The 26,189-nt window shown below is 39.4% G+C and overlaps 1 protein-coding gene across 4 annotated transcripts in view; it reads right to left on the reverse strand.

Annotated features, from left to right (window-relative positions):
• LOC149318002 (protein ECT2-like) overlaps window positions 1–25,842 on the reverse strand; it is a 46,729-nt gene extending 20,887 nt beyond the window's left edge. For 3 of the 4 annotated variants that reach the window (XM_089507633.1, XM_089507642.1, XM_089507618.1), the window contains exons 1-16: window positions 25,755–25,842; window positions 18,702–18,858; window positions 18,182–18,261; window positions 17,148–17,330; window positions 16,265–16,354; window positions 15,556–15,663; window positions 12,854–12,927; window positions 12,590–12,720; window positions 11,352–11,467; window positions 11,128–11,190; window positions 10,238–10,460; window positions 9,764–10,117; window positions 8,886–9,022; window positions 4,256–4,375; window positions 2,745–2,813; window positions 884–994 (exon numbers count right to left, since the gene is read on the reverse strand). In XM_089507633.1, coding sequence (XP_089363759.1) covers window positions 884–994; window positions 2,745–2,813; window positions 4,256–4,375; window positions 8,886–9,022; window positions 9,764–10,117; window positions 10,238–10,460; window positions 11,128–11,190; window positions 11,352–11,467; window positions 12,590–12,720; window positions 12,854–12,927; window positions 15,556–15,663; window positions 16,265–16,354; window positions 17,148–17,330; window positions 18,182–18,261; window positions 18,702–18,831 — 1,989 coding nt within the window. In that variant the 5' untranslated portion in view covers window positions 18,832–18,858; window positions 25,755–25,842. Of the gene's footprint in view, window positions 1–883; window positions 995–2,744; window positions 2,814–4,255; window positions 4,376–8,885; window positions 9,023–9,763; window positions 10,118–10,237; window positions 10,461–11,127; window positions 11,191–11,351; window positions 11,468–12,589; window positions 12,721–12,853; window positions 12,928–15,555; window positions 15,664–16,264; window positions 16,355–17,147; window positions 17,331–18,181; window positions 18,262–18,701; window positions 18,859–20,739; window positions 20,769–25,754 lie in introns of those variants that run through there. The other variant, XM_089507626.1, reaches the window with a different exon arrangement.
• Window positions 25,843–26,189: the final 347 nt, after the last annotated feature.

Below are 26,189 nucleotides of genomic sequence, written 5' to 3' on the forward strand. Positions count from 1 at the left end.
GTGGAAGATAGACTTTGGGCTTTCAGGATCTATTTGCATATTAGTGTTATTATTACACTGTCCATCAAGTAGAGGCAACTAGTCTCTTGTCTACTTGTACTAAAAAGTTATCTTTCCACCACCATCACCCACCGAAAATTTTAAAAAATTAAACAAGGAATACATTTGCTTGCTTGTCCCAGCATGTATGGGGAAGCCCTCACTGGGCCCTCTAAGTGGAAAAACTAACCTCCAGAATGTTGAAGAGGACTGAGGTAAAAAACAGGGAAGAAGCCAGTTGTAAGATTGTGGTACCGTACTTACAGAGCTACATACCGGAATTATTTGTGTTTACAAGTGTAAATCAAAATCTGAGTTACACCACTTAACTTTCAGATCCTAGTTGCCAAATTTTGTGGGGCAGGGGGAGTCTTTTGTTGCTACTGTTAAATAAGGACTAAGAAACCCTTGCACATCTACTGCAAATCATACAGTGATCTACCAATTTATCCCAGTCTACGTTCTGCCTACAATATCCTCAAAGAATTAAAATCTAATGCTTATATGCAGTAATAGATACAGTCCAAGGATTTGATCCTATTTTTAGTCCCCCTAAAGTTGAATCAATGACAACTTGTTGAGTCTGCACATATGAAAGTACCACCGATTCAATGGGTCTACTCCAGTTGGGACTAATAATTTAGTTTAAGACCAAATCTCTACTGCAGAATATATCTTGCACTACTAAACAACACCAACAACAATAATACCAAGATTTTATTTTAATACACTCTTGCTTTTTCAGTGCTCAAAATCACGATTGCTTGTCTCCATTTCTAAAGTCAAGCCTTTCAGAAGGTGGCATTACAGGCCAGAGAAAATCAAACAAATAGAAAACCATTACCTTCAGGAAAGCATGAAACCTTGGTTTCTGTTTTTCACACTTAGTAATGGTTTCCTTGCTCATTTCGAAGAAGTTCACAAATGGTGGGTATGTTTTCAGCAAGTCTTTTGACTGAAAGAATAAAGAACTTTCATTTACAACATGCTCCATGTAGCTGAAGTGCAAAAAGATACCATTAAGAATATTGGTGTTTCAAAGCAGCTGTAATTGTTGGTGCTTCATAGCAACTAATCCCAAACATACCCTGAAATAGATAAGGTTACTAGTAAATTGGCCAAAAATATTTTATTACAACTGCCCATATTTTGGTGATCCTGCACCATGCTGGTGTTAATAGGAAGTGTGATCAGTTACACATGCTGCTGTGAGATACTTTTGTACCCAGTCACTGAGATGCAGAAGAACTGGACATCTCAAAGTGAATAGTATACTTAAAAGTTTACACACAAGGTTTCAAACATACTTGGGCATTATATAATCTTGCTCCCAATGTCCTCTCCAGTAGAAAAGACTTTTTTAATATTTTATATTTAAATTAATTTCTGTAGAAAGGCAACTCTATTAAATTTGACAAAGAATTTTTACTTACTGTATATACTCATGTATAAGTCTAGAAATTTTAGTCTAAAAATTGACCCCAAAACACTTGAGTTGACTTACCATGTGGTTAATGTAAATGCTGTATTTTAAAAAGGAATCATACCCTGGTGAAAGGGAAGAGTGTAATCTGTCCTGGAAGCATTGATACCCCCCACCCCCTCTAGTCTCTCATCCAAACAGTTATGCCTGCTGGAATTTTGTAAGTTCTTTGGAATGTTTTCCTTTATTTCATCCTTTACATCCTTTGTTACGTGCTCCTAAGATTTACGCTTGATGTATCCACAGGTCATATTGAAATCCCTAATTTTTGGCCCCCAAACCTGTCTTCAAATTATACATGAATTCTACTTATAGTCCAGTACAGTGATTTGCAAACTTTGGTCCTCCAGGTGTTTTGGACTTCAGCTTCCAGAAGCCCCAGCCAGTTTGGCCAACAGATAGGAATTCTGGGAAATGAAGTCCAAAAGATATGGAGGACCAAAGTTTGGGAACCACTGGTCTAGTATATAATGTAATCAGAACATCACCAAAGGCTTAAAACTGAGCAGCTAGTTTACATTGCTCGTCACATACATAACTGGGGTCAAAGAAAATCTCTTTGGTTATTTGTAAGTAACCAAATACAGTCCAGTTATCCCTAAACCACAGCCAGATGATTCTTCCAAATGACATGCCCATATGCCAATTATCAAACTCTTGACAATAAAGTACAACCAAAAATATTAAGGGATCCCCTGTGTGGGGAGATAGATACCATTGGACACTCTTTATGGACATTCCCATGTTGAGAGTTGCAATCTAGATATGTATTTTTTATAAAGCCATCATTGATAAAGTTAAGATCAATAGAGGGTCAATGCCACAGTGCTTATGGTCCTCAAGAACAGTATGAATAGTCATCCCCATCAAACACCACAATGGTCCAAAGAAACAAATGTTGTCTCTACACCAGGGGTAGGCAACCTTTTTGAGCCGGGGGCCAGGTTGCTGTCCCTCAGACAACTGGGGGACCGAACTCAAAATGGCGCCCGGAGCGGCGTGGAAGCTGCGGCGGGGGCGGCAATCAGCGGCAGGACCGGGCTGGGGCCGGTCCCAAAGCCTCGCTGGGCTGGATCCGGCCCGCAGGCCGTAGGTTGCTGACCCCTGCTCTACACCATGTTCAATAGGATCTCAACACATAGATTATGCAGGTCTGCTACTACATAGAATTCACATACATGTAGATCTGAAAAATAATGCATAACTAATATAAAGGACTTACATATTTAAGGATGACTTCACCAATACTTTTGCTTTCAGTCCAGTTTATCATAAGGTCTTCAAGGTCCTCCTAGAACATAAATATGAAATAGTGTCTATTTTCTTCAGGCATTTAAAATTCCTAAAACAGAAGTATCAATTAACATTCTGTACATGGGTAACGTTGAGGTTACTTTTATTCTGATAGCAAAGGCAATGTAAGGTAAAAAAGGAATAAGCTTTATTAGTTCTAGCACTGTACTTAATAAGAGTGAATTTGAGGAAGTTCATTAACTAGGTATTGTACTAAAAACCAGTGTTAGAGAAAGTAATTCAAGATGTAAGAGCAGATTTTTTTATAATCATCAATGGTCAAGGAATCTGTCAGATATTTAAAAAGTGATTTACCGTATATACTCGACTATAAGTTGAAAAATTTATGGCCCAAAATGAACTCCAAAATCCTGGGTAGACTTATGGAAGGGTCAATGAGTTAATGCTAATAAATTTTGTGAAAGAAGAAGTGCCCACCTTCCTCTGTAGCCTTGTAACGGCTCCCTGTTTGAATCCCCGGCGCCGGCTCTCCTCTCCTCCTCTCTCCCTCTGTGTGTGTGTGTGTGTGTGTGTCCGTTTCCCAGGCTCTCAGCCTTCCTGCGGAGCCAGACCTAACAAGCTGCTGCTGAGAGAAGGAACACAAAGAAAGTATGCCCAGGCTTGTACCCCGTTTTGCCTGGAAGTCCTGGGGGTGAAAAAGAGAGAGAGAGAGAAAGCCCTGTTCTCTATTTCTGAAAGCCATGAGTCTTGGGAGTTCTGGGGGTGAGGAGAGAGAGAGAAAGCCCTGTCTTCTATTTCTGAAAGCTATGAGCCTTGGAAGTGAGAAGGAGAGAGAGAGAAATCCCTGCTCTCTATTTCTGAAAGCTATGAGCCTTGGGAGTTCTGGAGGTGAGAAGCAGAGAGAGAGAAAGGCCTATCCTCCATTTCTGCAAGCTATGAGCCTTGGAGATGCTTTTGGTAATGGGAAGAGTGTGTGTGTGTGCGTGTGCGTGCACGCTGAGGTTTGTTTCCCCTTTTCCATGCTGAGACTGATGCTTGGGAGAGGTCCAGAGAGTGAGCTATAGGGAGGGAAGTGGTGCTTTGTTCCCCCCCCCCTTTAGATCTTTTGTAACATTCTCCAGTGTTTGCCCCTCGACTTATCCACGGGTCATATCAAAATCCATGATTTTGGATCCAAAACCTGCCCTCGACTTATACATGAGGTCAACTTATACATGAGTATATACGGTATACAATACTAGAATTCTCACCATGTGTGCATGTCTAACCCCCACATTTATTTTATTTTAAAATGTATGAAACATGCCTTCATCTCCAAAAGGTGTTGAGGGCAGTAGCCAGAAAACAAACTATGAACAATATCACAAAAATGCACTTCAATAAAAAGCTGAAATATTTTTCCAATATGATCCAAACTATCGGATACTCAGGAAGTTTCACAAGAAATTTATTATCTATAAATATTATCTTAAAAACTACCTTTATCTTGATATGGACATCAAGGATGTCAGGAATGCTGCCAAAGATGGTTTTAATTTCTTCTGGTGCAAGGATGGGGCCTCCAAGCTGCCCTTCCTTTTCCAAAGGCACTTGAAAGACCTGAAAAGGGATAGTAATGGTTTCATAAAACACATTGAACACAATAAAATACTCCATTTGGAATGGGATACCAAAGGCAGATTCAGACCTTCTGGAGACGATGCATTTCCTCTATATTAGTATTTATCAATTAGCATCTCCTGGGCTGGATCTGACATATGCTGCTTCCTACTTCCTCCCTACTTCACAACCTATGTAGAAAGGCAAGCTGTTCTAAGACTTCTACAGCCCATTCTCTGTTTCCATTATTTCACAATTGCTAATCTACATGTGGAAGAGATGGCAGGCCATTTCTGGGAAATAAAACCACTAAAGTGAGATACCTAGGAATAATAATCATGAAAAGGAATTCCGAACTGTAGGAAAACAACTATGTCAAAATATGGGGGGGGGGGATAAAAGAATATCTTAAAAAATGGAAGACATTAGGGAGAATCACTTCTATATAAATGAATATTCTATGCAAAATGCTATTTTTTTTTCCAGACAATAGCCATTATAATGAGTGAACAACCTTTCAATGCATGAATGAAAGACTTGAAAGAATATATATGGCAAAGGAAAAAGCCAAGGATTAAAACAGCAGTAGTAATGCAAGATTGAAGGAAAAAGGAGGGCTGGGCATGCCAAACCTACAAATAGACTATAACACAAGTATATTCATTTGGCTAAGAGTGTTAAGGAAAAAGCAACATGGGATATACAGTGAAAGAAATAAAACATTTATGTGAGAGTCAGAATGACTCAGCAAAAGCAATTAGAAGCCACACAGGTGTAAAAGGTAATGTAATTAGCAAGTCCTAAATGCCAAGGACAGAAATGCAAGTGGAGAATTGAACACACCTGAGAATTGTTAAGTGGACAAGGTGAGATGATGAAATCATTAATTGTGGGATGAACCAAGAGAACCAATAAAAATGGATGTACACGCCCACTGGGTGGAAACTGACAAGAGTGGGTGGTGTTTTCCAAGGGCTATAATAATTGCTATGAATCCCAATGTATTTTGTGGGTAGTAGTGGATAGTTGAGGAGTATTGGAGTTGTGTTGGATAGATTTGGAGCTGTATATAGTAGAATAAAGTAGATCTTTTATATAAGACTACTGAGTTGTCTGGTGTCTTGGGTGAAGATACAAGAGCCAGCTGGATCCTGAAGAAGCGTGAAGACTTCTGTGGAAGCAAGAGTGAGAAGGCTTGGAGAGTTTGTCAGGGTGTTCAGCCTATTCTCTGTAACTCTGCTGCTTTAGAGCAAAGCTTTAACCACTGGCCAAAACTGGTCAGCGCCGGTGCGTAACAAGGTGGTGAGTTCGAGCCAGAGGTGAAGAGCTACAACTCCCATCATCCCTGACAAAGAGTGGATCACATTAGAAAAAAAAAAGACTATTAGCCCTAGAAAGAGACAATATCCAGTAGGAATGGCATGCTTATCTATGCTATGACAAAGCAAAAACAAAGAATCTAATAAACACCTGGTAAGTAAAACATTGTACAAACTTGGACAAAATATAAAAAATATCTATACACAAAGATTTCTAGATGGACTTCTACACATGAAGCATTTCATAAAAGAGACAATCTGTACAATGAGAAATGGCTCAGATATGAGGGTATTTTGATTAAAACAGAGAAAGGAGCAAGAATAAAAACAAATGAAGAAATGCAGAGAGAAGGAATAGACGTCCACTGGCTGTTCCATCGACAAATCTCAGAAAACTTCAAGAAAGATATCAAGATCCAAGGAATTGAAAGTGAACCCAGAGAATTGGGAAAAAATCCTAGTACAAGAAGAAAAACATATGATAAGGAGAATCTATAAGATGCTTTTAGATATAGATTTAAAAAAAAAACAATCAAGGAAAATATGATAAAGTGGATGCAAAATATAGGAAAGCAAATTCCATTAAAAATTTGGGAGGAAGTCTGGAAAGACAATCTAAAATTCACCAAATGCAATAACAAAAAAAATTATTATAAGCTATTTTATAGGTAGTACGTTACACCATCGAAGCTTGCAAAGATTCAGAGTAAGAGCAAGAACAATTGTTGGAAATGGAAAGAACCAAATGGAATGCTGTATCACAGGGGTAGGTAACCTGCCGCCCGCGGGCCGGATGTGGCCCGGCGAGGCCTTGGGACCGGCCCCAGCCTGCTCCTGCCGCCGATTGCCGCTGGGGCTTTTGGCCTCTCGCACGCAGGGGCAAGGGGGGCAATTGTCTATAGACGCCTCAGAAACATGCATTTATATTAAAAAAAATTTTTTTTAAAAATTAGCAAATTTTTTTGCATGTCCTCCACTTTTTTAAAAAAAGTATCCACCATTTGAAAATGTTGTCCTACATTTGTCCCGGTTTGTTTATTTATTTAAAAGTTTTAAAAAATTATTTAATTTATTTTTTGGCTTCGGCCCCCCAGTTGTCCGAGGGACTGCAACCCGGCCCCCGGCTCAAAAAGGTTGCCTACCCCTGCTGTGTCATATGTGGAGGCATTGCAAAAACCCAAACAATTTTGGAAAGAAAATTCATAAAAATCTATCAGACACATTACAAAAGAAATTCAAGGTAGGCCCAGAATTATTTTTATTAAATATAACAGATGAATTAAAAGACAAATTTGATTATGAGGAAAAAAGAGTTTTATTATATATGATAATGGCTACATGCATAATTTATGCAAAATATTGGGGAGAAAGGATGTCCCCTCAATTGAAGATTGGAAAATAAAAATAAATGAGTTAGCAATAATGGATAAATTGACGGTGCTCACCAATGGGAAAACAATGCAACAGTATAAAAAGAAATGGGAAAAATTAAATATACTTTGGAGTTAGAATGATTTAACAAAATGACTATCAATGTAAAAAGGAATGTAAGATAATATAATCAGCTGTTTTGTAGATGGATCAATTTGATTTATATGTTATATAAGAAAAATGAAATAAAAATATGAATGGGGAAAAAAAAGCAAAGGGCAGACAGAATGAACAGGTAGAAACATCTGACACTGGAGCACAAATGAAACTCAATAGACATAGAATTGACCAGATGTTTGGATAAGAAAGTGTTACTGTTGTCTGAATTAACTTATGGTGATCCCAAAGTGAACCTATCATTGTGTTTTCTTGGCAAGATTTGTTCCGAGGTTTCCCATTGGCTTCCCCTGAGGCTCAGAGGATGTGACTTGCCCAAGGTCTTGAGTCATAGTCCAGCCACTACGCCATGCTGGCTCTCAAAAAAGCAATGGATGCCCCTATAAAAGCCTGTTTCACAGTACTCACATTCAGTGTTTATATGCCAGGAAGCCATATCCAAACACAATTCCTTAGTGCATGACTGTCATCTCTGCATCTTGAATGACTTCCACTAGTGCTGTTTTACAAATGGGTGCAATAAATACACCTTTGTTAAATGAAGGAGGGGAAGACCTTTTGTCAATTCTCCCTGAGCAATCCAAAGATATACATCAGAATAATACTGTGACCTGAAATCAACATGGAAAGTGGCACAGAGAGAATTGGCAAAAATTCCTTTCTCTTCCATTAGTAGAAGCATCCACTGAACAAAAGGTCATTCTGTGAGTGTGAACAGTACCACTGAACTCCACCTATCCTATGTCATTACAAACTCACATCTTTCATTCTCCAAAAATGACCACATGTAGCAGAGTAGAGGCTGGTGTTGGGAGAGTTGGGGGAGGTGAGAGCGATCAGGTGGAGGAGATAAGGGGGAAGGGCCCAGGGAGGAGAGAGGTGGAGCCGAGGGGAGAGATAAAAAGGCAGGAAAAGAGTTGTGCGGGGAGAGGAGGAAGATGTGGTCGAGTTAGGGAGAGTGAAGGTAACTCGCAGCCCCCACAGGGCTGGAAGGCCTGTGTCCTTGCAGGCTAAGTCAAGCCCTAGGCCTCTGGGACCCCATGAGGCACTCTGGCTAAGAGACCCCCAAGAGGAGGGAGACTTCTCATATCCAGGCAAAGGGAACTGGAGAAGGAGGGACCCTGGAGGGATAGAGAACAAGTGGTGGGACGACAAGGGGAGTTGTTGGGAACAAGGACCAGAACCCCAGGACTGGGAGAAATCTGAAAGGGAGCCCCTGGAGAAGCATTCTGGCGGTCACTCTACTCGAGGTAGCCTGGCGGCTGAAGACGCCTGCGAAGTTCCCAGGCCTGAGGAGAGAGGCTGGTCCTTTTGTTTGTTCTGGGAATGGGACTGTTGTTTATGTTCACTTGAGCACTGTTGAGTTACTTGTTGCCATTAAAGGAGCCACAGTTACTGCAGCACCTGCCTTGGAAAGTTTGTTTCCTGCGTGCTTGGATAGTGGAAGAGGGCCTTGGCTTCCACCATGCAGCCCGCCGCTCCAGCCCCGCCCACACCATGAGATATATAGCATAGCACAAATAGGCACATCATGTACATAATGGCCACTACAAAACCTATCTTAGCATAAAACCATTTCAAAAATAGAATATAATAGAATATGGCTTTTGCAGTTACAGAAAATACAGCTTTTACCAATTTACCTGGATGATAGTTGTCAGGATATCTACATAGTTGCTTTCTGTCTGATATAGCTCCTTTGCAACCTGCCACCTTGCAGACTGCTTTGGAAGAAGAGGAGTCGAGTTTTTGGATGGCTTTGCACATGACTTTGGAGTTTCTATGCACAATGGAGAAGCAATATTCAAAATATGTTGCTTCTGACAAGCAGCAAAACTACTACAGGTAATCTTAAATTTTTAATTTTTTCATTTAATATTTAACTATTTTAGTAAGAAGATTTCTGCTCTAAAGTGCTACACAACATTAAAAAAAACAAAGACATTACAAGGGTGGTTTTCAGTGCTGTCAAACCATCTCCCTTTACTACAGGCAATAACCAGCACCTGCCACATTAATAACAGAAAGGAATGTAACTGGAATATCTTCATAGAGAAATTAAATTTTATACAGGGTATCCCAAAATTATCTTTATAATTTCAATTGTGTATGGAACTGAAATTGTAAAGATAATGTTCAGACCCATGTATTCTACTGCAAAATGACTGATTAGGTGGACATTATGGACAATGATTCTAAAATTAACCTTACTAGTGCACACCTGTTAGCAGCATAAATAAAACTATGTTTCAGATCCTATTACTCAACCATTACTATCATTAGTAGATATCCCACCCAGAGAAATGCACTTCTCTTTAAGGTCTTGATCCTTGTTGTTTCTCTCATAACCATTTCCTGCATCACTAACATTTGAACAAGTCGAAAAAAGCTTATTTTCATCAAAACCTTCATTGCAAAATGAAGTATTTTTGGTACAAGAACTACACTCCATGTTTAGTTCTGCATTACATAAATGGTTGTTGCTATCTAAAAAACATTAAGGAAGACAACTGATCATCACCTTGTGTTATTCTTGGTACATCTCTAACTGGATGGTGTAAGACAACATCTGTCAAAACTGGAAAGGAACAGAGCCTTACAGGAATTTCCTCGCTTTCCATAGGTAAAATAATGTATTTCTGAAGATTTATTTGAGGCATTCCATTGACTAGGCTTTCAGATAGGTAACCGCTAGCTGCCTTGACGGTTTGCTGAAGACTTTCTAAAGAATTTATACAATGTTTAGGAGCGGCATTATCCGGATAAATACAACTGGAACGTCTGCATGATTTCTTCCTCGTTCGACTAAGTCTAATGACATGAGAGCTGCCTTCCTGTCTATTGTTATCCATGTTCCTCAGTTCTATCCTGTTCCCTGCATAATTTGAGAAGGAAAAACCTGTTACTTAATGTCAGCAAAATGATTCAACGGGGGGCTTGGTGTGGGGTTTTTTGCTCTACACTTGTTAAGCTACACAGTACTATTTGGCTGTACCTCCATTAGTCACACTTGATTCAGGTGTGTTGGAAATGTCAAGTAAAGATCCCATAGAAAGGGAATGTTCAGCTGATGGCCTTTTCCGTGGTGGGAAAGGAGACATGTCTGTCTCCCTGGTGAGCTGTGCAAGGGTCTCTCTTAAGCGGCGTCTCTTGCGATTGCTATTTGGAGTATTCAGAGAAAGTTCTGAGACAGATGTTTTCAGTTCAGAATTGTCTGGCTGTAATAAAATACAAATAGTTTGCTAACTTTACATTCTGCAGCTAACGACTATGCAAAATTGTATCACAGTTGCCTCAAAAATGATTGGTTACACTGTAAGCTTGCAAGAAGGAACAGAAATACCATTTTACATTGAAAAAATGGAACTGGAAGAAAATGTCAAACTCATTTATATAATAAAAATGAAACAACTTTAAAAATTTATCCCCATACAAACCAGCTAGAGCCTTGAGATCTTCTGAGGAAGGCTTTCTCTCGGTTCTGCCACCATCTCAGGCTCATTTGGTCAGGACACAAGAGAGAGCCTCCTCAGTGGCTGCTCCCTCCCTCTGGAACTCCCTTCCATGGGAGGCTAGGCTGGCCCCCTCCCTGCTTGTTTTTCACTGGCAAGCAAATTTTTTTTCTCCAAGCAAGATTTTAATGTGTTATCAAAAGAGGCGGTTTATACGGGGCATGTGTTTTAGTGACTTTTTTAACATATGTTTACTGTGAATTTAATATTTTTTTAAAAAAATTATTGTGAAGTTTTGTTTTTATCTTGTAAGCTACCTTGGGTCCCTTTCTGGGAGAAAGGTGGCATAGAAATTAAGTAAGTAAATAAACAAACAAATAAATAAAATGTCATTCTGACTGCAAATTGCAAATTTCTGTCAGTAGCAGCTTACCTTTTCAAATAAGTACATAGATTCTCCAGCTCTGGCGTCCATCTGAATGCTTCCCCAAAACCACTAGAGGGAGAAAAAGCATTTTCTGCAATTACTTCAAGTCTAAGCAAGAAAAATTATACCATAACAACAACAAACAGTTAAAAGAATTTTCAGTCTATAAACCGCATTGTTCACTTTACAAAAATCAGTATGACAGTCCAAAATCTTCTGCCAAAACTCACCTCCTGCTTTACAGCATAAAGGTCTTGAGACGGTTCAAAAGGAAGGTCTTTCACTATGTTTTCTTCAACTATTAGATGAGTACACCTTTCGTCACCAACAGGCAAATGCTGTCCACCTGCAGAAAGATAGAATAGGTAGAACTAATCTGTCCTAAATCCTATAACTAATTTTAAAACACTGAAGTAATGTTAAGAAAATAGTGGTATCTCACTCTGCCTGCAAATGTGTATAATACAATCCCTAGCACCTATTCTCAGTCATTTAAAGGCAAAAGTTAGAGAAATTCTTGTATTAGAAACAATGTAATCCCAAAATACAAAGAATATTCAGTATAAGAATTCAAAAAGCAGGATACAGATCTAAGGCTTCATGACAGAAGTAAATGCAAATTTCAAGAGGCAGAGGAGTTGTAGAAAGGTGAAAAAAGCATCTCCAGGATTTTGTGTGACATAGTGACCAACAGCGTGAGCCAGAAAGCCCATCTTGAAATGGCAAAATCATGAACTTGTTACTTGGACTTAGTAACTTGCCTATTATTACTGGCAGCATTGTGTCCTTTGTCTCTATAATTTTGAAATACTGACCTTTCTTAGAATGATGTTGTAAAGGTTCTGAGGATTTAGGGAGTGCTTCAAGAACTTTAAAGTACTAAAAACAGTGACAAGTAGGATTCATAGTAGGGAAAAAAGATTATAGTTGAAATCAAGAACATTAATGTCTTCTGCATATCTTCAAGTTTTGGTTTCTATACACATTCCAAATCCATTAGTCCTCCATTTTACATTCAAGAGGGTTAAACAGAAATTACAAATCAACACAACTAGCACAATTGCAGATCAAGATTAAATAATATATCTGCTAAGTAACTGCCCTCTGTGGCAAATACTCAGTCTTTAGATCCACTTTGGATAATTCTCACTTGTGGACAACCTGCTAAACTACCAATTGCTACAATACATTTAACAATATCGAAAATAAGATTAATAGAACAGCCATTATGGAAACTGGGGCAGCAGTTTATTTTAACAATGCTCAAAGAACCAGTTACCACACACATCTGTGCCATTTGTTCCTTAAAGGCTTCTCTGTTATTTGTGCAATACCTTGCCATAACACACACATGAAAGTATCTGTACTTCTGATGCAATTTTTGTAAAGGGATTACAGAGTAAAGAGAAGAATAAAAGTATTAAACATTTATATAACTCATTTATACCAATAGTTCTTATACACTTACCCTGCATTTCGGTCATTTCTTCCATATTCTTCTTCTCATCATCAGAAAATCCAAGAAAACTTAACATGCAGTCCTGAAATGGGCGAACTTTAAATTCTTTCCTGAATTCCTCATCAGCAGCACAGAAGTCTCTAAAAGAGGAGAAGTGATGGGGAGAAAAGTTTAAACCCAATTGCCTAAGAGGAGGGCCTTGTTTACTATATTGCCATGGCAGATCTTTAAAAAAAAAGCACAAATATCACCTCTACACTAGTTTATACATACATGTAATTTCTTCTCTCCCAAGACTTATAAATCCATTCTGCTTTCATGATTGGCGTGCCTAGGCTCACAGCTACCTGAAAACCAAGACAGAAATAGGTAACATGAAATATTCCTTTATACTTCAGAAACTCAAAAGTACAAAAGAACTGGATTCTTCCTAGAGAACATATTTGAAAACTGTAAAATATACCAGTTCACAGCAATAACACTAAAGAGATTGTATAATTTAGTTTACAAGCGTTTAAAATCCATATTGTGCACCCAAAAAATTAGAATTCTCTTTTTGAAAAGGTGGCTGCTTATGGGGTTTGTTTTGTTTTGGTGGGGGGCAGGTTGCGGGGGAGATCCATGCGTCCTAAGAGTCCACAAGTTGCACCAAAGCCACGCTCCAGCCCTAAGGAGTGGAGCGTGGCTTTAGTGTGGCTTCTGGACTCTTAGGACGCATGCATCATTGAAACACCATACCTCCACTGTGACTCGAAGCAGCTTTATTTTGGCTGTCTGTAACAGGCCAAGATTAGCAATATTCCGAATCTCCTCCAGCAGGCCATTCCATAACTTGGGAGCGGCAGAGGAGAAGATCCTCTGGGTAACCACACCAGCCTAGTTTTTGCTGGCTGCAGTAAATTTTTCCCGAGGACCTAAGTGTGTGGGGTGGATAGTATGGGAGATCCTGTAGGTAAGCTGGGCCCAAGCCATGAAGGGCTTTAAAGGTCATAACCAACACCTTGTACTGTGCCGGGAAACTAATAGGCAGCCAGTGGAAGAACTTTAAGGTCAGAGCTATGTGGTCACCCTGTGACCAATCTGGCTGCCATGTTTTGAACTAATTGAAGTTTCCAGACTAGGTACAAGGATAGCTGTATATAGAGCAGATTGCAGAAATCAAGTCGTGAAGTTACCAGCGCATGCACCACAGTAAATAAGCCTGGACAAACATAACACTCAATCCATGATCCTCTAACCAAAACTCTAAGGAACAAAACAAACCAGGGCAAAGTTTTTTGTGGATTTTTTGGGCTATGTGGCCATGTTCTATAAGAGTTTATTCCTGACATTTCGCCAGCATATGGCTGGCATCTTCAGAGAAAACCAAGGCAACTCTCAAATTTACAGTCAAACATTGTGAGACACACATGGCCATGTATATACAGGTTGAGTCTCCCTAATCTGAAATGCATGGAACCAGCATTTTGGATTTTGGGTATTATTGGATTTTGTGAATACCTGTATTTGTATATACAGTGGACTCTTGGTATCCAGGACCCCCCCCCTCCCCCGTGGCATAGGTCTTCTTTATATAAAATGCCAAAATCAAGGTTTGCCTTTTGGGATTTATATTTTTTTAAATATTTTCAAGCCGCGGATGCTTGAATCCATGGATAAAGTATTCATAGATATGGCAGGCTGACTGTGCATACATAATGAGATATCTTGGAGATGGGACCCAGGTCTTAACACAACATTCATTTAAGTTTCAGATAAACCTTATACACATAGTCTGAAGCAATTTTATACATAATACATACTCTGAAACTGATTTAATTTTATGACAACAAGCATCAGGCTTGCTAATTCTTTCTTCTTCCTCTCTGCGAAGGGCAAGATTAGAAACTTCTGACTACAGATGTAGGCTACACAGCCAAGGGTCTGGGATTGTTTGCTTCCAGTCTGTGGGCCCCTGCTTTGCTTTCCCTATATGTTGGCACATTTTAGTTAAAACTAAGCTTTACTCTGTCTCTACGGATTGTAGCAGTTTTATTGGTAGGTCATGTTTCTGGTGATTTGTTTTTTCCAATTGCTTTGAATGCAGCTTTCACTTCACTTTCCAAAATTTGGGGTTCATCTTCATAGATTTCTTCTTCTCATGTGTCATTCACCTATTCACATTTTTATATAGTATATACTCATGTATAAGTCTAGAAATTTTAGTCTAAAAATTGACCCCAAAAAACCATGAGTGGACGTATCCACAGGTCAAAGTAAGTATTGTACTTTAACTCTTATTTAAAGAGATCTCTTGTTCTTCCTTTTTGTTGTTGGCTTCTACTTCTCTGCACTGATTGTTGTAGTAGTTCTCCTTGTTCTTACTCACTAATCATTGGACAGAAGCATTCAAAATTCTGATTATGTTTCTGTCTCCCTGGTCTTTTGCTTCTCATCTTTAACCACTTGGAAGTCTTTTCTCTGTCATTCATTGTTTCTCCTTCTTTTTGGCCACAGTTATCGTCTTTCAGTATTTCTCTTTTATTGTGTCCCTGACATCATGTGCCTATATATTCTTCATATAAGAATAATCTGCCTATATCTTTTTCCTGTCCCTTCTCAGCTTATATATAAGGAATCAGGAAATATGGGGAGACCTGAATAAAGACTCCACATCCTTAAAAGCAGATAGAGGTGTCAATGAATAGAACCGTGGGTACTGATTGAAGGTGAATTCATAGATTTCTGAACCAAGCCTAGAAAACAGCACTGCTACTCATTGTGGAAGCCAACCTGGTGTCATTCCATGTAGAAAAGTCAGTTTTTTCACCCTGCTTGTTGCTTAATGGGTTAGAACTCCATTGATTTCAAACTCATGTGTTGACATGCCTAACATTTACCTTCACATCCATTAGATTTAGTCTTATACATTGTACCTTCTGGCATGTACAAAAGAAGAATCATTTGCACCCATACCCAATGGGAATTTCACATACTCTGAATTTGTCCCCTTGTGTTGAGTTAGCCACCAGATGCGTAACCTTCGAACTGAAATCTCGTCGAATAATCCCACCCATATGATGGGCCAAGGTCACCAGTTTTACCTATGAACAAAGTTAGAATGCAGGTAATTTTTTATTTACTTTGAAATAGGACTAGTGTTAAGAGAAAGTTAATATGTCATCCATATTCAAAACAATTTCCAGTTTGAAGAGATGCTCTTCAAGTTACTCTACTACACAACATCCAGAGCACGGCCCCACAAAATGCTAGGCATTTGGAATATTAGTGCCATTTTTTATTCACTACTGATGAATCAATACCTTCTCTCCACAGCAGAATCCCAAAATAGTGTATATGACATTATGTTCATTTTAGCTTCACAAAAATTGAACAAGCCACCATTACTCAGCTGAAGATCTTCTAGTAAATTTGAAAATTGACTAAAGGTTTAAACCTAGATCTCCCTAGCTCATGCTCAATATGCTGTTAACTATTGGACAATGAATTTTACTTTCCTGTACAGAACAGGAGAACCTGTTGAAAGAGCCTAAAAGAAACCTCAAGAGATAGGGTCTTGCTAGCAGGCACTACTATAGGTAATCAACATCAGTCTCAAAGCAGATCTCCAAGTAACTGCTCTATACTCAGGCACACAGCTTCTCAACAACTACTCTAAGATGTGTAGAAGGAAGCCAGTCTTACCAATTCTTCTTTCTTCCTGAAGCCTGTGAAGCACAACACAAGATTCAGCATACAACCGCAGTAGAGTGGACGACATGAAAAAGGGAGGGGCTAAAATAGAATTAGATTAATCAGTCATCTCCTTCTCAAGAATTCAGCTATGCAACATGTTGCAACTAAACAAAAAACAGTATAGCACCTCATAGACTTAGTTTTCATGGACCAGAGCGGCCCAAGAATGCTTCTGCCACAATAAATGTATTAGTTCTTAAAGCACCACAGTACTATTGGTGACTATCATAGAAAACTACTGTAAGCATACAGTGAAAACCACAATCCTACAGGATTAACTCTACTACTCATGAAACCACAGCCCTGGTTTGTTCATAACCATAATGATAGGGAATTCACTCACAATCTGCCCTAATTAACATCCAACTTCCTAAATAAAATAGCCATGATGAATAAGTATTACCTCCAGCATCAGAGACAGTTTGCCTCCCATTATCATTTGCTGGGAACATGAGCAGAAGGGTACTATTGCACTCATATCGTGCTTGCAGCCTTCCCTTAGGAAGCTTTAAATACTTACTTGCTTTTGTACATAGGAATGTAACAGTGAGATACTGGTCAAACAAATCTATATTGCCTGTTGTTCAAAGTTTTATTGTAGGCTACAACTTTTTTTAATGGCAATTCCTGTCAAGTCTCATTTTTTCTACTTATTTGTAAGCTACTTCAGATGTGCTCTGAGTCAGAAAAACAGTGCAAGAACTCAACAAATGCATTTTTTTCGAAAAAAAGTATGGTAAAGGAAAAGCCATTAATTGCATTTAAATAATTATATGCCTTCTATTTAGAGTAGAAGCTGGCAGTTTCAAGGTTTCTTATCCTGTATTCTTACCTCGCCTTTTCTGGCACACTGCAATACTACTGGAGGCCCAAGGATTCTGCAGTCTGCCTTGTACAATTCATTGAAAACAGAATGTTGAAAATCTGCTACCACAAAAATCGTCTCAAACTCCAGTGATTCAGAGTCCTGATACTCATCCACTGTCTCCGTCTTTATGTAGGGCACTTTTATTTCCTTGAGTTGTTTCCAAAGAATCCAAAAGTTATTTATACATGAAGTTTAATACCAAAGTATACCAATACTTTCCTTCCATTAATTTCACCACATAAGGTTTATTTCTTTTTCCAAAACACAAGTGAACATAAGTTTACAAAAAAAATAGGTTCTATCAAAAAAGTGACAGAAAAAAACCCCATCAAACTGGAAGCTAGTTCAACAGAAACATGAGTGCTTTTTCCAAGACAAAAGTTAGAGATGTAATATAAGAAATTTGAATTCTACTTTAATACTCATTATTTTAGTGATAACAGATGTACATGAAGCTCAGTGTTTGACTTTGGGCCAATCACTGTCCCTCAACATAATCTGACTCACAATTTGTTGTGAGGATAAAGAGGAGAAAGGCAGAGATGTATGTTACTTTGATTTCACTGGATAAAAGGTACGATATAAAGATAACTAACAAGTATATAATAAAATCAGAAACAGAAAAGACATCTGAGCAATTTTAAAGGTAGTCTAAGTTTCCGTGTAACTAGCTTCACTGTGCATCATTTACTTCAACTGTGCCTTTACTTTCATATTTTTATCATGCTATGATAGCAGTGATTTCCCCCAATCAGCCTCAAATGCAACAAGCTGCATGCAGTTGCCCCAACATACCATTTGTATAATACTTTTTATTAGCTTTTCTTCCGATTTACCAGAACTAGTTTCCTTTATCTTTATCACTGGGACTTCCATTATCTTAATGGTCTGTTGAAGAGGAGAACTTCAGCATGAGAATGAGATGAATATCCCAAATCCCAACTGCAACAAAATTTCAACACCATTAACGGAAAGAAGAAAAAAAAATACTCACTTACCTCTAAAGCTTTCAGAAGTTCTTCAGATTTTGCAGCTTCCTGAACTAGAACAACCCTGGTTTCAACTTGGGGCATTTCCTCTGTTGGAAATGGGGCAGAGAATGAGGGAGAATGTAATCAGCATCTAGACCCAAAACTGATTATAGATAAATTCTTACATCTTTTCTATAAAGTACAGGCAAAGGTTGGGAACCGCTGCTCTAAGTGCTTTGGACTTCAACTTCCAGACGCCCCACCCAGCTTGGTCAACAGTCAGGAATTCTGGAAACTAAAGTCCATAACATCTGGAGAACCAAAGTTTGGGAACCATGGGGACAAATAGACAGTACAGTCTAGCACCACAGTATACTTAAACACTATTGTGCACACAAAAAAACCCCTCAAATCCCAAGGCCTAGAAGATAAATGCAACTACTTTGTTTGATGTTACTATGTTGTAGTAATAATACATTGTTACAAAATATTGTGTTACTTCAAATTGCGGAGAGTAATTGCTTGTAACTAATATTCTCTCCTTTACCTTCCCCATCTGAAGTAAATCGAGTGAATATGTTTTCCTTGGAAGTTTCATTAATTCTGGAGTCAAGAATAGAAGAATCTGCCAAGATGCTCTTCCCAGTTTCAGCCACAAGTGTGCTATTGTCAGCCATTGTTAAAATAGCATTTCTCTTCTACACCTGCAAGAAAAACATGCAATAAAGAAAATGTTAGGAAACAGACACACAGAATAAGAACATTTTATCCAAGTGGTCTTTAAGACAAATCACTCTGTAGTCCAAAAATGGCAACATAATTTCAACAGAAGACTTCATTACCAAAGCTTGCTACCTATGGGCATTATGAAAGTGTCATTTTTCCTGTTCCACATTCATACAATTACCAGCCCTTGCTTCCTCTTCAGTTTCTGAATAACATCAGCAGGTTTCAAGCAGTGGAAAGAGGGAGACAGAGACTTTACCTGGGCTTGGATATCTTGGGAGAGAGCGGGGTAAGAGAAGAAAGGGGTGTGGAGAGCTGGCCTGTAATCCTGTTACCATAAAAGAGTGGGGAGGGAATAAAAATGAATTGTAGAATATACTTGGGGATGTTTTTCTACAAATTTATTACACCCTATTTGGGGTGTTCAAGTATTTTATGATGCACTGCAGCCCAGTCAGCAACATTCTTAAAACGTTATTCATGTAGAGTCATTTAGTAGTTGCAATGTGCTTTTTAAGTATAAAATACTCTCTCCAGAGATGTGCACTTGGTACTTAGGAGAGTCATAGACTGTCAGGCCTTCTCATCCTATGTATGATTGCTGTGATGTTGTGTTTTAATTAAGTTTATTTTGAATATGTTTCATCATATGTTGCAACTGTCTGTTTTAGCCTTTGTTGCCTTTTACTGATTGTTTTGTGATGCTGTTATTGCTGTGGGCACTCTTTATACAGAGAGAGAGAGAGAGAGATTTGAGATTTTACTTCTCTTTGTAGTAACCGGATATTGGACAACTAAAACATTTAAAATAAAAATAAATTTAGGCCCATTAATAGCTTATTAGTTCAGGGCCCTCTCTACTATTCTCCTATATAGTAGAATCAACAAGGGGTTTAGGCAATAAGATTACTTGTTGACATATTTTGTACCTAGGCAGAATAGCCAAAAGGATGCACAAACCAAGTAATAATGGGAGAGAAAGAACCATGACAAATAGATATATCGGGGGGGGGGGGGGGAGGGGGCAATAGGAACTACAGGTATACAGGCTACAGATTACACTAGACAAATGAGTTATGTCTCTGGTGACACTAAATCCCATGAACCAGGAACAGTGTCATAGATAAATCTGTCATTCATATATTCACAAATCCACTATCCAGATCGCTGATGGCAAGTGCATCCAGCTAAGCAGTACCACATCCTTTCTCTGGACGTCTCACTTTCACTGCAGTTTTTGAGCAGGGAAAAAACCCAGAATTCTCTTACAAACATCACAAGAGAATACTATACTAGCTCTGTGGGTTGGATATTGGATGGGCCTGGTGCTTTCACTCCTAACCTATGAGGTCCGTTTCAGAAAGTGACATAGTAGAGTTAAGTTATTCTATTCAAATTATGCCAGAGTAATCACTCCACTGGCTGCCAATTAATTTCTGGCCAAGGTACAATGTTTTATTACTTATTACCTTTAAAGTCCTACATGGTTTGGGTTCAGGTTACCTACTTTCCTCTGTATAATGGACCCCATTGACTCAGGTTCTCTGGGGGACATTTACTTCCATCAGCCAGAACTAGGCTGGCAGCTGTTACCCAGAGGACTTTTTCTTTAGCTGCCCCCAAATTGTGGAATGACCAGCCAGAGGAGATTCGACAGCAAGATACACTGAGTTTAAAATGGTACTAAAGACCATTCTCTTCCTGCACCCCTGTTCAGATGATTTTTAAATTATAAGTTTGTAAATTAGGAATTGATTGTTTTTAATATTTGTGTTCTTTTGACTGGGTTTTGTTGCATTATGTGTTTAACTGATATTATGTGTCCACCTATTGTTGTATTTTAATCGATTCTCACCCACCTCAAGCCAGGTAATGCAGTTACCTTCCCACTGAAGTGGTACTTATATATCTACTTGCATTTGCATGCTTTCAAACTGCTAGGCTGGGAGAAGCTGGGACTGGTGACAGGAGCTCACCACATCATGCAGCACTTGGGCCTCAAACTGCCAACCTTCCAATATTCCATTCATCAGAATTGGCATCTTAACCACTAAGCCACCGCAATCCTGGAACAAATGTACAAGCAGCATAATATGGAAAGTGGTTGTGACTAAAATATTTCTTAAAACCAGCTCTCAAACAGAAATGCAAACTGGGTGTCAAAATTGATGGATTCTGACAAGCAAAACTGAATACACAAAAGAAACTGGATCTAGATCCTGCAAGCATTGCAAAGTCTCGATTAATGAAATAGTTACTGTATATACTCAGGCGTAAGTCTAGAAACTTTAGTCAAAAAATGACTTCAAAAACTTGAGTTGACTTATCCACGGGTCAGTGTGAGTACTGTGTTTAGCTCTTATTTTAAAAACGAACCATCCTTTGGTGAAAGACGAGTGCATTCTGTCCTGGAAACAATGACTGCCCTCTGCTCTCTCATCCACTCAGCCTTTAGTATGAGCACAAACAGTTATGCCTGGTGGAATTTGAATAATAATAATAATAATAATAATAATAGGATTTATTTATATACCTCCCAATCACTGGGAATCCGAGCAGTTTACAACAGAGGGGTAATAGACTGTTCCCTGCCCTCAGGCTTACAATCTAAAAGACAGGACACAAAAGGAGAAGGGAATGGTGAGGGGGGGGGAAGAATCAGGTCCAGCAGTTATTCTCTCCCTCTGAGGCCTGGACCAAGGCAGATAGACTGGAGGGAGGGCTCTTCTTCTTCCAGGCAGGACTGGTGGAGCTAGCCTGCCTCTCTCTCCCTCAAGATGGAGGATGAAGGGAGGGCATTTCTTCTTCCAGGCAGGCCTGGTGGAGCTAGCCTGCCTCTCTCTCCCTCAAGATGGTGGCTGAAGGGAGTTCTTTGCCATTGCTTTCCTTTGCTTCGTCCTTTAGTTCCTTTATCTCAGGCCCCTAAGTTTGATCCTCAACTTATCCATGGGTCATTTCAAAATCCATAATTTTGCCAACAAAACATGCTGTTGACTTATAAATGAGGTTGAGAATATTTTGCATTCATGAAGCATGCCAGCTGACAAAAACCTGCTTTACCTTTGTCTCACATGGCTACTCTCCACATCAGTATCAGCAAACTGTAGGACAAGTACTAGTACCGAAAGGAATCACACAAGCTGAGCAAGCCTTGTTATTAGTGCAGCCATGCGTTACTGTTCAATGTGGAACCCAACTGTTTTCCCAGCCAATTACCAGCCATGTGAATTAGGCATCATTTGTAAGATCAATGAAGACTAATACCAGTGAACAATGGAGCAAAGAGGCAGTATCCAAACTATGAGTTCTGAGAGTCACATGGGGAGATTAAAATACATACATTCCCTCATCTAAATTCCATTCATAACTGCAACATTTCAAGGATTCAGGTCCTACAGTACCATACTTCCTAAGCAAAAGACACAGACAAGAGTTTGATCACAATACAGTTCTTCATTTGCAACATCATGTGCAGATCTGTAATTTTTCCCAACTTCTTTTCTAATACCTTTAAATATCACCCTCCTTCAGAACAGCTGTAAGTCTATGGCATTCCAATTTTATACAGAAGGGACACTAAGTGGCATGATCAAAGCCTATGGCAAAACAACAATTTGAACAGTTGCCTCAATCAGACTCAAATCATTAGTCACCAAAGAGATTCTGAACCACTGAAATCTATCCTCCCCACTATTGCTATTTCCATTATCTCATGCCATCTAGAATCAGTACTGTAAGCCATAACAACTATTTAGTAAATACCATCTATGTATCATTTGAGAAATTAATAAAACCAAGTTTAGCAACATAGGTCTAAAACACACTACAGAAATAATCCAGTTTGGAACTGCTTTAACTGCCCTGGCTCAATGCTAGGGAACCCTGAGAATTGTAGTTTATCGTGGCAACAGAACTCTGTGACAGAGAAGGCTAAACCTCTCACAAAACTACAGTTGCTAGAATTCCCTAGCACTGAGCCAGGGCAGTTAAAGCGGACTCAACCTGGATTATTTCTGCAGTGTGTTCTGGATCAAAGTTTTCCAAGAGAGGAACAGGGTAGACCTGCCGAAACACCTTTAGCAAGAAATTTAAAAAGTAAGTTGAGTATTTTGTTCGGTTCAACCAAGTTGTCACTTTATTGTTTAACTTGAACACCTCAGTGCTATAAACTGGAATTAATATACAGTACTGTATTTTACCATTCTTGTTGTTAAAGATGAGAAATGGCACCAGCTGTTTCAGATACAACAGCTCCAAAGCATCTCTATTTTAAATTGCTCAATGAAGCAAATTCACATCTGCTATTAGTGCACTACCTTAGATGGATTTTTTAAAAAAGAGATAAGTTCATAGATGAAAGCCAGCATGGTGTAGTGGTGTGAGTGTTGAAGTGTGACTCTAGAGATCAGGGTTCAAATCCCTGCTGAGCAAGCTTGGGCAAGTCACACTCTCTCAGCCTCAGAGGATGGCAATGGCAAACCTCCTCTGAAGAAATTTGCCAAGAAAACCCATGACAGGTTCATCTTAGGCGGGGCACCATAAGTCAGAAACAACTTGAAGGCACATCAAACCAACACTAATTCCATAGATAAGCCAGGTTTGTTATTCACCATGATAGCTAAGGCTTCATTCCCACTACCTTTTAAATTGGAACATCAATTGGTTTGAACCGATTCAAACGACCCTGGTTCCCACTTAATCTGAATCGCTGAAGTAATTCTGAGAGGGGGCCATTCTCCAGACCTATTTAACCTGTGTCTTTTAAATGCTGATTTTTTCCGCTTCTTTTCCAATAAATCGACTCAGTGCTAGTGTGAACCACAAGTGGATTGGAATCGATTCAAATTTTCCCTTTGGCCGGCTGGAACCGATTCAATAGTGAATGGGAACCACAAATAGGTTATTTTGGCGACAGAAAATGCGATTAGGGCAAGTGTAGTGGGAACCACGATCCGATGTCGAATCGACCCAGTAATTCGGATCGCACGCCAATTTATCTGTAATAGGAATGAGGCCTAAGCCAAGAAATTCTGTCATCACCACAAATCCTTCTTCAGTTACAGCCAGTTGGAGGCTAAACAGTGTACAGCAGTAACTGCTATGCCTTGCTAACAAATTTCTCATGGGAATTTTGACTGACTGCTCTCAATAAAAGGGTAATGATTCGCACAGGCATTCAGACTTATTTAGTAAAATGGTTTACCAAAACTATTGCACATGTAACATTTCATCTACACACGCAAGACTTTTGGTGTGTGCAATTAAGAAGGTAAAATGTAATTGCTGTAGCCATGGCCCTTATTACATATATAATAATAACAGTAATAGTAACAATAAATTATATAATAATAATAATAATAATAATAATAATTTTTATTTGTATTTCTCCCTGCGGATCGAGGTGGGATTACAACAAAGAATAAAATCAATAAAATGCAAGGTACAGAATTATCTAAAAATGCAATCAATAGAACGAACAACAAAACTACTACCAATCGCTAAAATGACCAAACTGTCGTCTGTTTTCCATGCTATCAAAGTCAGAAGTGGGAGTGTTCTGTGAGATCAGCTATAGAAGGGCAGGTGGAGACCCGCCAGAAGAGATCCGTGTTAAGTGTCTTCTTAAAGGCTTCTAAGGTGGTAATAAGGCGGATCTCTTCCGGTAGGTTGTTCCACAGTTTAGGGGCCGCGGCTGTAAATGCTTTAAAATTAAACATATGGTAGGCTCCTCAGGAAGCTAGCTGCAGCACAACGCTTCTCAAGCAGCCAGTGGACCAGAGCCCTCCGTCCATGTGGCTGCGCAATGTACAGGGGTAGAATATCCCTAATTCACCATTTGCACGACACACAAACGGAAGGCAAACAGATGAAGGGAAGGGAGATGGAGACCAAAGTACTGTAAGAGGAAGGGATTTGCAGTGATACCCGTACTATGTAGTTTATTTTGTATGTTGTTTGTTTGTGTTTTTTTTGGGCTATGCGGCCATGTTCTGGAAGAGTTGCCAGCCACAGATGCTGGCAAAACGTCAGGAAGAAACTCTTCTAGAACATGGCCGCATAGCCCAAAAAACCCACAAAAAACTATGGATGCTGGCCATGAAAGCCTTCGACTTCACATATGTTGTTTGTTGTTTATGGATGTTTGTTGTTGTTTATACAAGGTGGTGTTTGTTGTTTAGGTGTTAATATGTTAGTACAGGTTGGTTTTACGTGTTCGTTTCTGTATGTGGACTATTACATATATTGTGTATTATTATGACTATGTGTAATAGATGGAGTATTTTTTTTAAATTTCAATAAAGAACATTAAGCACCAAAAATTAAAAAAGATAAATTCCTGTTACACTTTGCCAATAAAATGTACAAACTTTGTATTTTTACAGCTCCAGAAGAAGGTTTTCCCCCCACAAAACAAATTAAAACGCCTTTAAAATAATAATAATAACAACAACAACACAACTTGACACAAGTTTGGTTCCACAAGAATATAGGAATAAGAGGGCATCTCCCCTTTTCCACAAACACCCCCCAAAATAAAACAAGCCCTAGAGAGAAATGGAGTTTAAGGCCAGCAACAAGCCAAGGCTTGTCTCCTTAGGTCCAAGACACACTGCAGAAATAACCCAGTTTGAGACCTGCTAGGGAATCTTGGGAAGTGTAGTTTTGTGAGCCATTCAGCCTCCTCTGTCAGAGAGACCTCTGAGGCCACAATAACTACATTTCCCAGAATTCCCGAGCACTGAGCCAGGGCAGTTAAAGCAATCTCAGACTGGGTTAATTCTGCAGTGTGTTTAGCACCCTTTTGGCCCCTCCCAGCCTCCGTTATCCAGGCCCTGAGTGACCCCTATCCCAGGCTTCCCCTCCGTCTCCTCACCATTCAGCCTCTTCCCTGCAGAGCCACCATTCGAGAGCCGCCCGAAAAACACACACAGACACGCACCAATTCAAAAAGCGAGCGTCGGCTCCTCGGCGGCCGCCCATTGGCTGCCCTGACCCACGTGAGGAGAAAGGGGCGGGGGAAGCACCCTTCACTCTTGAAATAGCCCACTCTCATTGGTAGGTGCTTCCAATTGAGAGGCAGGGCTAGAACATCATGGTTGGTCTTTTCTCCCCCCTTTTGTCATGGAGACCGGTGTTGTTTTGGAAGGTTGGTTGAGCGGCGCCGAGGGGAGGGGCGGCGATTGGTCAAAAAGGATGGCTGCCATTTTGTCTCTCTCTTGTGTGTGTTTTAATCTCGCGGGTTCCCTCTCGACTCCGCCCCCTCATGATAGAACGCGGCTGCGGATTGGCTGGAAAAGGTTGAAAGTCT

This window comes from Sceloporus occidentalis, unplaced genomic scaffold (genome assembly GCF_023333645.1).
Source record: "Sceloporus occidentalis isolate IW3139 unplaced genomic scaffold, rSceOcc1.0.p SCAF_2, whole genome shotgun sequence".
NCBI classification, from domain to species: Eukaryota; Metazoa; Chordata; class Lepidosauria; order Squamata; family Phrynosomatidae; genus Sceloporus; species Sceloporus occidentalis.